This window comes from Phalaenopsis equestris, unplaced genomic scaffold, assembly GCF_001263595.1.
Source record: "Phalaenopsis equestris unplaced genomic scaffold, ASM126359v1 Scaffold000221, whole genome shotgun sequence".
Lineage (NCBI taxonomy): Eukaryota > Viridiplantae > Streptophyta > Magnoliopsida > Asparagales > Orchidaceae > Phalaenopsis > Phalaenopsis equestris.
In genome coordinates this window covers 156,464-167,853 of record NW_018164663.1, presented here as the reverse complement: position 1 = coordinate 167,853, position 11,390 = coordinate 156,464, and the positions used below count along the sequence as shown (strand labels likewise).

The window sequence follows — 11,390 nt, the reverse complement described above, 5'->3', positions numbered from 1 at the left end:
TATCTCAGCACAATGTGTTTTTCTTTCCTATAAGTCTACAAGACTATCTCCACTTATTTCATTTTGTAATTCTTGATAAATTTTATTTATTTGTTGTTGAATTTTACCATCCTGAATTTGTTCCTGAATTATTTCAGAATTAATTTCCTGCCTTTCAAAGAACTAGTATGAAGAGTTTTTAGCTTAATTTGATTTATTTCATTGATAATGATTTCCTTAAGCTTGTAATAAACTGATATTTTAAAGGAGTAGGAAATTTTCCAAAGATAATTCCACATGAATCAGTTTTGATTGACAATAACTTGATCTGTTGAGAAACACTTTTAACTAGTAAGAAAGTAGTATAAGTACAATATTCATCTTTGCATATGACAACATTTGATAACGCAGACTCAATTTCCATTATATTACCATTGGCAGAAGTCTTTTTAGGCATTGAGAAGGAACAATTGCTTATTGAAAGCAATTCATGTCTATGCCAGAATCTACTAAGGTAGTAAAAGAAGAAAATATGGATTTTTTTATTAAGAATTAGTTTTATATATATTCACACAATAGACTCAATGCATTCCTCCACGTCAATCATTCAACTTGAATTCTACTAATAACCATCACATTGAACATTAGACTAGAGATATCTAAAACCTTCACTCCTAATAGGATCATTAGATGGTCCGTGTTTAATGTGACTAAATCATCTAAGACGACTCCGTCTAATCTTTTCTACCACTGGTGCGACACCAACCGTTTCATGGATATAATTGCTTCTTATTTTGTCTCTAAGCTTAAAATCACTCATCCACATAAGCATTCTCATCTCTCCAACAATTCCTATGTATTGCATACCTAACACCTTAACTTAGTTTTTCACATAAAAATTACACAATTTCTATGCATTACATACCTAACACCTAAACATCGAATTATACATAAAAACCACACAATTTCTATGCATTACATATCTAACACCTAATTTTTATATTTCACATAAAAATATCTCAATTCCTGTATGTTACATATCTAACACCTAAACTTTAGATTTCGTATAAAAACCATATAATTCCTCTGCATTATATATCTAACACCTAAACTTTACTTTTTAAATAAAAATCACTCAATTCCAATGCATTACATGTCTAGCACTTGAACTTCACATTCCACATAAATACCACATAATTCATATGCATTACATATCTAATACTGAAATTTCAATTTTTACATAGAGTAGAAAAGAAAAGAAAATCTCATGAAAGGGAGATTCAACCGAAAAAAAAAAAAAAAACCTAGATGATGTAAATAGGGATTGTTTGCCTATGTCGTGAACTAGCACGTGGAAGTTGGTCGGAGATGCCGGATCGAGCACTCGAAACGGAGGAGCGACGGCGGGGTCGAAATCTAGAGGAAGACGAGGAAATGCATGAATGAGGGTTCTACCTTGGTGGGTTTTTTAGGGCATCAGCATCTGCATTTTTTTATGTTATTAAGAAACTTAACAGTGCCGGAAAACTCCAACACAAAGTCAACTTTACTTAATAGTGTCAAAAAACTCCAATGCAAAGCCTATTCTAAGTATGACATTACTTAATAGCATCCATTTTCTTACCGGTGAATAAAGCTCAATGAAAAGCTGGCATAAATTTGATACTAATTTTGTGTTAAAATAAAATTTGATGATGTCTAACGTCAATTCACATGTTTTTCATAGTGCACGGCTCGCCATCACTATTTGTCATTGCTGACCTCCTACCACTGGAAAACCTTATTTACAAAATCCCTATCCCAGATGTGGTTGCAAAGTACAACCCCTGTATTGAAGTCCCAACGACAACTTCTGGCCTCTTAGTTGTGAATCACTGTCGACCACTGTTGGTTGTCACCACTTGTTGCCATCAACCATCGATCATCGACAATAACTGCTTACAACTGTCATAGCTAGAATATGACGATTATTTCTATTTTTTTCTTTATTTTTGTATAAGTGCAGTGTTCCATGTAAAATGGTAATTGCATTCTCCTTGAAGTTAGAGAAGAGGTCCAGTCACTAGATATAGCCTTTGTGACCAACTAAGAGAAGGGGTCCAGTCACTAGATATAGCCTTTGTGACCAACTAACACCATTGTAGTTACCAACTACAATTTTTGTTGCCAACTAATGTTATTTCAGCTTTAAACTACGACCTCTATCGCCAAGTGATGTTAATGCAATCAACAACTACTACCTCAATGACCAAACAATGCTATTATAACTTTCAATTATGGAATTTATGACCAACAAATACTATTGCAGTCATCAACTATGACCTATGTGACCAACTGACGTTATTGTAGTTACCAACTACTACAGTTGTGGCTAACTACTACTATTACAACTTATAATTATGGCTTCTGCCTCTGTGACCAATTACCGTTATTACACCCATTGATTATTGTCATTGTGACCAAATACTATTATTACAACTTTCAATTACTGCCTTTGTGGCCAACATACACTATTGCAGCAACCGACTAGGACTTTTGTAGTCAATTACTATTGTTGCAGCCTCCAACTATGACATGTGTGACCAATTGTTATTATGACAACGTCTAAATATGCTCTATAACTAACTATTGCTATTGCAACCACCGACCACAACCTTTGTAGCTAACTACTGTCTTCGTAGCAACTAACTATGACATTTGTGGATAACTATTATTATTATAGTCAAGAATCACATATGTTGTAGTCCAATTATGACAATTATAACATAATTATTATTATGCATTTGTGATTATTTACTTTGAAATTCAATTTTCTCTAACTTAGAAGAAGAGTGAACTTATGTACTTATAATTATATGGTAAATTATTTTCACTGAGCTAGGCGTAGTAAGTTTTTCCCTTTCTTGGGTTATTCCACGTAAAATATCTAGGAGTCTCCTTGTGCTACTTTTCTTTTATATGTATGTGTGTGAGTTCTTCTTACAATATTAATATAATAAAATATCACTCTACCGCTTTGAATTTTTCGACATGCAATAAATATATAATTAAATAAATTTGTTTTAATTTTGTTTTTGTTAAAAGTTAAGGTCTAGTGATAGTTATATGAGAAATTGTTGAAGATGAGTCATATAATTGAAAAGAAACTTTTTAGTAATTTTCTTAGAGGCCTTGTTAAAGTTTTAAGTAAATTCTCTAAATTTAACAAGAAAAAAAAAAGAGTTTTACATACATATTACACAATTCTTGTGCATGTATATATATATGTTATATTTTTATTTATGACTCACATTTTTTTTAATAACTTATGAGATTTATTTTTGATAACTTAAGTTATTAATTTTCTTAACTCATAACTTATGTCATAAATTATGACAACTTATGATATTTATTTTTTGATAACTTAAGTTATTAATTTTCTTAACTCATAACTTATGTCATAACTTATGATAACTTATAATATTTATTTTGGTAACTCATATAATCCCTAAAATACATAAATGTTATTAACTTATGTCATTGATTTTAATAATAAAGGTAACTCATATAATCCCTAAAATACATAAATGTTATTAACTTATGTCATTGATTTTAATAATAAAAATCAATTAATTTATTAAATTATCATAAATCATATTGGTTAGTAACCCTCTTGATGGATGGTGGTTAAATAGCACATGAATTTGAGAATGAGTCATCTCTCTACCGAACACACTCTGTACATTTCTCCCTATCAGAAAGTACAGAAAGTTTCAAGGGATTAGAGAGAGAAACTCCATCTTTTCAAGATCAAATTTCTTCAAGATCAAATTTCTTTATCATGAATACAGGTATGCGTCACTTTACTTTAGATATGTAAAAATCATGAATTTAAAATATCTTTGTTATTATGTGTTATTATGTTCTTTTTTTTAAAATTTGTGTGATAAAGTTCAAAAATGAATTTTCGAATAATATAAGACAAACTTTAATTTTATATACATGCAACTTTTCTCTATGTATAAATGAGTGGAATACCCATTTTCATGCGTTGGTAATATATGTAAAAATTAAAATTTTGGTGTTAGATGCATATATATGCATAAGAATTTAGTATATTATGTATGCAAATTTTCTCCAAAAAAATAAAAATAACAAAAGGCTCAGTCGCCCGTATGGTGGACAGATATGGAATGTGCAACCAACGATGAGTAAGAAAGTACAGTTTCCCACCATTTACTGATTTTGCATGAACAAAAATTTGCAAATTTCGGAACATTTCCCGATCTTGTTTGGGCAAAAATTTCCCAAAATTTAGCATTTTGGATAAAACAAAAGTAGCGGCAGACCGGTCCACCCAACCACTCACAGACGCCTTCTTCTCCCCTAACAAAAATCCAAACCTTTAAAACACGCTTAAATTAAAAAACAGAACCAATCAAATTTCTCAAAAAACAGAGCCCCAATTATTAAAACACCACCCTCCTATTTAAACAGCCGCCCCTCACCCAGCCACCTCGTCCCGTTCCGCCTCCCATATGATTGCCTACTTCAAAAACCTACCCCGTCTTCTCTCCTCCGCCGCCGGAGATGACGACTGCACGTCCGCGGACGAAACTAACATCGGCGAACTGTTACCGTACGGGCGCGACTTCGGAGGTATGGTTACCTCCGTTCCGGCTGCGGTGATCCAACCTTCAACCGCCGACGAAGTCGCAAGTGCTATCCGCTTCGCTCGCGCGAAAGGCCTGGCCTTGGCTGCAAGAGGTAACGGACACTCGATTCACGGGCAGGCTGGAGCTTCCGGTGGACTCGTTCTCGATATGCGGGCTCTCGCTGGGCCCTTAAAGCTAACGAGCGGTACTATAGGACCTTGCGCGGAGGTTCCTGCAGGTGCTCTGTGGGCCGAGGTGTTGGAGTGGGCCGTGACAGAGCACGGGATGGCTCCGCCGTCATGGACGGACTATTTGGGGCTGACTGTCGGCGGCACGCTCTCTAACGGCGGGGTAAGCGGACAGACCTTTCGTTACGGCCCGCAAGTTGTAAACGTTGCCCGGCTCGAGGTTGTTACCGGCGACGGCGAGCGACGAGTTTGCTCGCTGGAAGCCGGGGAGGCCGACCCGTTCTCTGCTGTTCTATGCTGTTCTCGGCGGACTTGGCCAGTTCGGCGTAATCACGCGCGCTTGGATTCCGCTTCTGCCTGCCCCTGATACGGTAAGATGACCGAATTGGTTACATCCCTCCATTCCACTTCCAGCTTAACTTTCTTCTCTGTTTAAAATTAGAACCATTTTTCAAAATCTGTCATTCCATGAACAGCCGTTCCCGTCCTTTTTGCCAAGATTTTATTCTTCGGACCCAAAGGATTTACCTATTTGTTTTAGATGCAGTAAAAACTAGCTTTTTTTCCTTTCAAGTTGAGATTTTTAATAATGTTCTGAAGTCCTGACCTAAAAGACAACACTGGATTTTATAGATTGGGAAATCCAGCCGCCAATTTGAGTTATTTGATTGCAAAAGTAGTGGGAGTTGAGAATTGAGTAACGCTACTTCGATCAAATGTGATTATTGCACTTCAACTTTTAACTGCGATTTCTAAGAAGCAAGAGATGAACATTGAAATTCTAAAGGTTCTAAATGCAAAAAAATTGCCCTTTTCCTCTGCAGGTGAAATGGTTGCGAGTTGTCTACAGTGATTTTTCGCGGTTCACGCTGGACGCAGAATCACTCGTCCAACGATACGGACCTGAATCGTTCGATTACGTGGAGGGATTCGCCTTTGTCAACTGCGACCATCCAGTCAACGGGTACGGATCGGTCCCGCTCGACTCAGACCGACAAGCGTTCGACCCGGACCGAGTCCCGCAAGGATCCGGGCCGCTCTTATACTGTCTTGAGCTCGCACTTCACTACAACGACGGCGATGACTCGGTTGACCAGGTAATAATTGATATTTTCGGGGTATTTTCGTCAATCTAATATTTCTGTGGCCTCTTGCTGCATTCTTTGGATTATTGCCAAGTTAAATGTCGGCTCTATTTAACATTTAATTACGATCATAACCCTTGGCAGCGGGCGGCTGAGATGCTGAAGCCTCTAGGATACGTCAGGGGTCTGGAGTTCAGTGCGAAAGTGTCATACGTGGACTTCCTCTCACGTGTGAATCACTCCGAGGCAGAGGCACGTGCGAATGGTAGCTGGCACACACCACATCCTTGGCTCAACATCTTCGTTTCCGCATGCGACATCGTCGACTTCGATCGGGAGGTTTTCCGCAAGATCCTCCGCCGTGGTGTCGGAGGGCCCATGCTAGTCTACCCCATGGTCCGCAGCAAGTAAGTTCTGTAATTTTTGAATTGATACGGGCGTGATTTGTAATTTACTACGGTTAATTTACTTGTTTCAAATGTAGGTGGGACCAGAGAATGTCGGTGTCGGTACCGGACGGTAAAATCTTCTACTTGGTGGCGCTGCTCCGGTTCGGTCTGCCTCCGCCGGCCGGTCCTTCGGCCGAGGAGATGATGGCGGAGAACCAAGCCGTGGTGGACTGGTGTCGTTCGGCCGGTTATGATTACAAGCTCTACCTACCACACTACAGGGATCAGAGCCAGTGGGCGGTTCACTTTGGGGAAAAGGGCTGGAGGCGGTTCGTGGACCGGAAGGACCGATACGACCCGGACGCCATTCTCTCGCCCGGACAGCTCATCTTTTCGCCGGAGGGGACGCCGCACCGCCGGTGATTAGTGGAGAAGGACGATGCCAGCTGTAATTCTTTTTTCATTTATTTTTTTATTTTCTCTTTTGCACTTTTAAGATATTTTAAGATATATTGTGGCTGTTAATTAATTTGTTGGGTCGATTAAGTTGCATGAATTTGATTGGGCCTGAACGAAAGATGGTGCGGTGGGTGGGGTCGGCTGTTTCATGGCAAGCTGGGTTTAGTGCTTTGCTTTGATAGCTAAACTGCTTTGAAGTAAGACAAAACCTTCAATTATATGAACCCCGCCCCCGCGCCCACCACACCTCCTCAAAAAAGAAAAATTAAATATTAAAAAATTAAAAAAAAACCTTTAACGAATTATTATAATAATTTAAAATTTAACCTTTAAAAATAATATTTTGTTTTAAACTATTAACATTTTTTTATAACTTGCCCACCAAAAATTCTAACGAATTATTTCAGTAGGTTTTCATTAGTCAATAGATGTCATTTTTTACCATCAGGTCTCCTCAAAAATTGAATTTTGATGAAAATTGGAATAAAATTAAGAGAAATTATTCACCGCATGCAGAGATGCATGCGGTGTCCGATCTCTAAATTTTGATGAAAATTGGAACAAAATTAGGAGAAATTATTCACCGCATGCAGATATGCATGCGGTGTTCGATCTCTACCGTCGATTACCGCAATCAAATTAAAAAAAAAAAAAGTTGAAAGTGGGGTCTACCGAAATACATATTTGCGGTGATCGACGGTGGATATCGGACGTCTCTGCATGTGGTGTCCGTATAATCCGATACCGAACTACCCACAAAGATTCCCTTCTAATTCTAATTTAATGAAAAGAAACTATTTTTGGAAGAAATAGTGAAATTTTTTACATGATCAGTACAATAGATATATATATAGCAATCGTGCATTATAACTTATTTTCAACAAACCTATTAATCATTCTTTTCTTCATTTCTATTTTTACTTTGCTTTATAGCACAAAGTTAAATTTAAGTAACAATCCACCCATAAATTATTCTTCTGTAGATGTTAGATTTTGTATGTCTCTCTACATAAGATGTATGCACTCATCCTACATAAAAATAATAATGTTATTAATGATTGTATTATGACAAATATTAGTGTTTTGATTATATTATTAATATACTTGTGTATACCAAAAACCAGCATCCATGGGCGAAATTTCCACGCAATAGGCCTCATGGGTGCGGGTTAGTCCAACTGTTCGGAAGACATGACTTTTGTCGGAGTAACCTGCTAGGATGACCCGCTAACCACATTTGTCGATGTTTCAACTATCTTATACTAGCTCCTGAGTTGACTCGTCAAACTTACTTCATTTCATTAGACTAATTGATCAATGAAACTCACTAGCCTAACTCGTCTTCACGCCAATCATCGTAACCATATAAGAATGCAAAAGTTAAGACCGACACCAATGATTGACATATGTCCCATTCTCGTTTATGAGCTGCCTGACACATAAATTGTTCTCTTTTCATCAAATTATTATGGATAAATTTTGTGAAACACGACTTGTATTTTAAAATTTTGTGTACATGTATAAAAGAGGGAGAGAAACTGTAGAGAGGGAAATCTCTCTGAGCTTTTTTCGAGGACATTATGCTATGATTCTCACGGAACCTTTCACGTCTCATTTTCTAATAAGATCATCTCCTTTGCTCTGTCAGATGGGGATCGAAAAACATAACATATACTTCAGGCATAGAAAATGCATCCATCATCTTATTTCATCTTCCTTACACGGGTTCTTCCGAGTTATGTGAATTCTTAGACACTACGGGACCTAGCATTCAAAAAGGATTAAAAAAATACTTATATATAAATGCATTGTAATATGTTACTAATCAATTGTTGATCATTTTATCAGTAGGTTCTCTTAACAATATTTCCTTCCATAAAAACACTGCTCTTTCAGTACCCGATGTGTGGAATTGAGTTATAAATATGGAGTGAGCTATCTATGTTCGAATAGTTAGAAGTTCATTTTATAAATTATCATCTCTCTTTTAAGTAAAATCAGATTTACTGTGCACAAATCTCCCTACCTCTTCCTAATAGATTGAGTCATTCAGTCAAACCTATGGATATCTATGAGTACATCTCTCAAATGTGTTGGGCCTAAAACCTTATTCGAATCATAACATAATTTTGTAGGACAATAAAAATCACCTATTTAAAATAAATATTTTTTAATTAGTACAATAAATTATTAACAATTTTTTAAATAAAAAAGTAAATACTTATTATATCAAACTCATGACCACCCAATGAGTATTGCTTCCAGGATATGATAATAGCATCATATTTACTATGTCTAATATCTTTATTTTTTATACAAGGCCCCACTAGCATGAATTCTTCATAAAATAACATAGTAATAGAACAACCTTGTAGAGATCAATTTCATGCGTGCCAAGGGGCAGCTCAACACGTGCACCAAGTACCTTTCCGCTGTACCTCTGCCATAACCTGATAGCTCCATGCAAAGATGCAGCCTTACCGAAAAAGCAAGATTCCAATCAACTAAAAAGCCCCACCCATAAAGCATATATTTTTATTATTAAACATGCAAATTTCTCCAAAGGTACTTTATCGACCATCTCCTACAGTCATTTCATACTTTTAAGGGGCATTGTTTTTTCCTCCACTACTTTCAACACTGGTCCATAAAAGGACAAGAGCAAGAGAGAGCTCTTAAAGCAATCGTTATGTGGAACAAATCACGTTACAGAATGTGCATGGGAGAAGCTTCATAAAGCATTATTTTTTATGCTTTTTTAGATATGCTGCCCTGCATGCATTGGCTGGAAGAACTTTAGAGATATTGCTTTTTACACTTTTACCTTTTTTTTTTACACTCCTTAAAAGGAGTAACATCTTTGGTCAATATTCCTCCATGCACATTTAAGAGTGGAAGAGAAGTCCAATGAAAATAAACTATTATCTCAAGATTTTTCTCTTCTTTTAAGAAACTTACCAAGTTTCATTTGAATAATATTTTATTTTTCATACGAATTTATAAACAATTATTTGTTTTAATATTCATGTAAATAATAACTTATAATTTTTATAGATAAGAATCTAGCATTATGTCGTTGGTCGCAGCCTGTTGGTAGAGCAGTCTATCTGAAAGTCTTAAGTCCCCTCATGTCACGTTTTCAAATCCTCTACTGATCAGTTTGTTGGTAGTGAGGACAGTTCTCGAATAGTTAGGCACATGAGGGTGGCTGGAGGCTCGTATAGTAGTCTCCGATCATTCTTTAAAAAAATTATATAAGAAATCTAGCATTACTCTTATTTACATTGGATATTTCACTATTAATGCGATTTTCTCAAAATTCAATACATTTTACAAATGAAACTGACACAATTTTTAATAATTATTTATTTTATATGACATCAGATACAAAAGATATACAATAAAATAATAGTACAACATTGTATTTTTATGTCATGTAAGTGTTGTGATGGTTAGAATTGAAAACTTAAAGGGGAGATAGGACTTTAAAAATACTTCAACTTTGATCTTAAATCTTAATTTTTAAGACAAGTGCCCTTCTGTTGGAGGGAGCACCAAATTTAAGTTTAAGAATTGAGCATTTGTTAAGACTAATCTAACTTAAACCAAAGATAAATTAGGCAAAGTATGATATATGAAATCTGACTCACATTTAGCCTAAGCCATCAATTAATGAGAGCAAAATGTAGAATAAAAGTTAAAAATTAAAAGGTGAGAAGAAAAATAAAACCCACTCTAGTATTATACACTATTTTTTTATGTTATATTTTAAATATTTGTCCTTTAAATTTTACTATGTGCAATGTAGTATAATTCTTATGTATTTACATATCCAACACATAAAAATCAATTTTTGCAAAGATGCATCTCACCTTACCAAGAAAATATTGCACTTTGTAAATCAGATGTGTGATCCCCCAGACGCATGGTGGCGTGCAATCCACACCATCGTTTGCACATCCGGACAACAGACTTAATATTTTACACACCTTACCTATGCTTAAAAAGATGTGTTACAATTGTTGAGAGTTAAAATGGTGATATTTTTATGTGATATGAAAGATTTGAATAATATAAATATAAAAATAAAGTTTAGGTAATTAGCTAGGTGGAATATGTGCTTAAATAAATGGCCCATAATAATATTCTATCTACTAACTGTATATCTACATTTCATATGAATTTCTATAATTTTTTTTATTAAAATCTTTATATTTTCAAATAAATTTTAATATAAAGATATATTAATATGTGCATGGGATGTATCACTTCATTCGAGGGAGATCTCCCCATGCATGGAAAGCAGCTCCATCGTAGAGAAGCTCCTTATTCAAGGCAAAATAAACCACATCTGCTCTTCAAATCTTCTTTGGCTTTTCTTTTATCCTTTAGCTTAGAAAAAGGAATAAAGCGTTGTCGTGGGGTTCTTTATAACATGCGTGATTTGAGTTCATTTGTTTGGGCGTGCTTGGAGATAAGAGGATGGTGGAATCTTTTAGAAAGATTTACATGCATACCACTCGATTTATAGGTATTTACATATCTAATGTCTAAATTTACGTATAAATGCCATCTCTGTTCATAAAATTTGTTTCTTTACATTATAAAATTAAAATGGTTATATTTGTGATGTGATATGATGGATTTGAGTAATAT

At 35.5% G+C, this 11,390-nt stretch overlaps 1 protein-coding gene across 1 annotated transcript; it reads left to right on the top strand.

Annotated features, from left to right (window-relative positions):
* The first annotated feature begins 4,413 nt into the window (after nucleotides 1-4,413).
* On the top strand, nucleotides 4,414-6,831 carry LOC110023168 (cytokinin dehydrogenase 11-like). Its single transcript, XM_020722444.1, is given in 5 exon segments — nucleotides 4,414-5,069; nucleotides 5,071-5,172; nucleotides 5,626-5,898; nucleotides 6,031-6,293; nucleotides 6,371-6,831. Coding segments are annotated over 5 exon segments (1,539 nt in total). The 5' UTR covers nucleotides 4,414-4,496; the 3' UTR covers nucleotides 6,699-6,831.
* The last annotated feature ends 4,559 nt before the right edge of the window (nucleotides 6,832-11,390 follow it).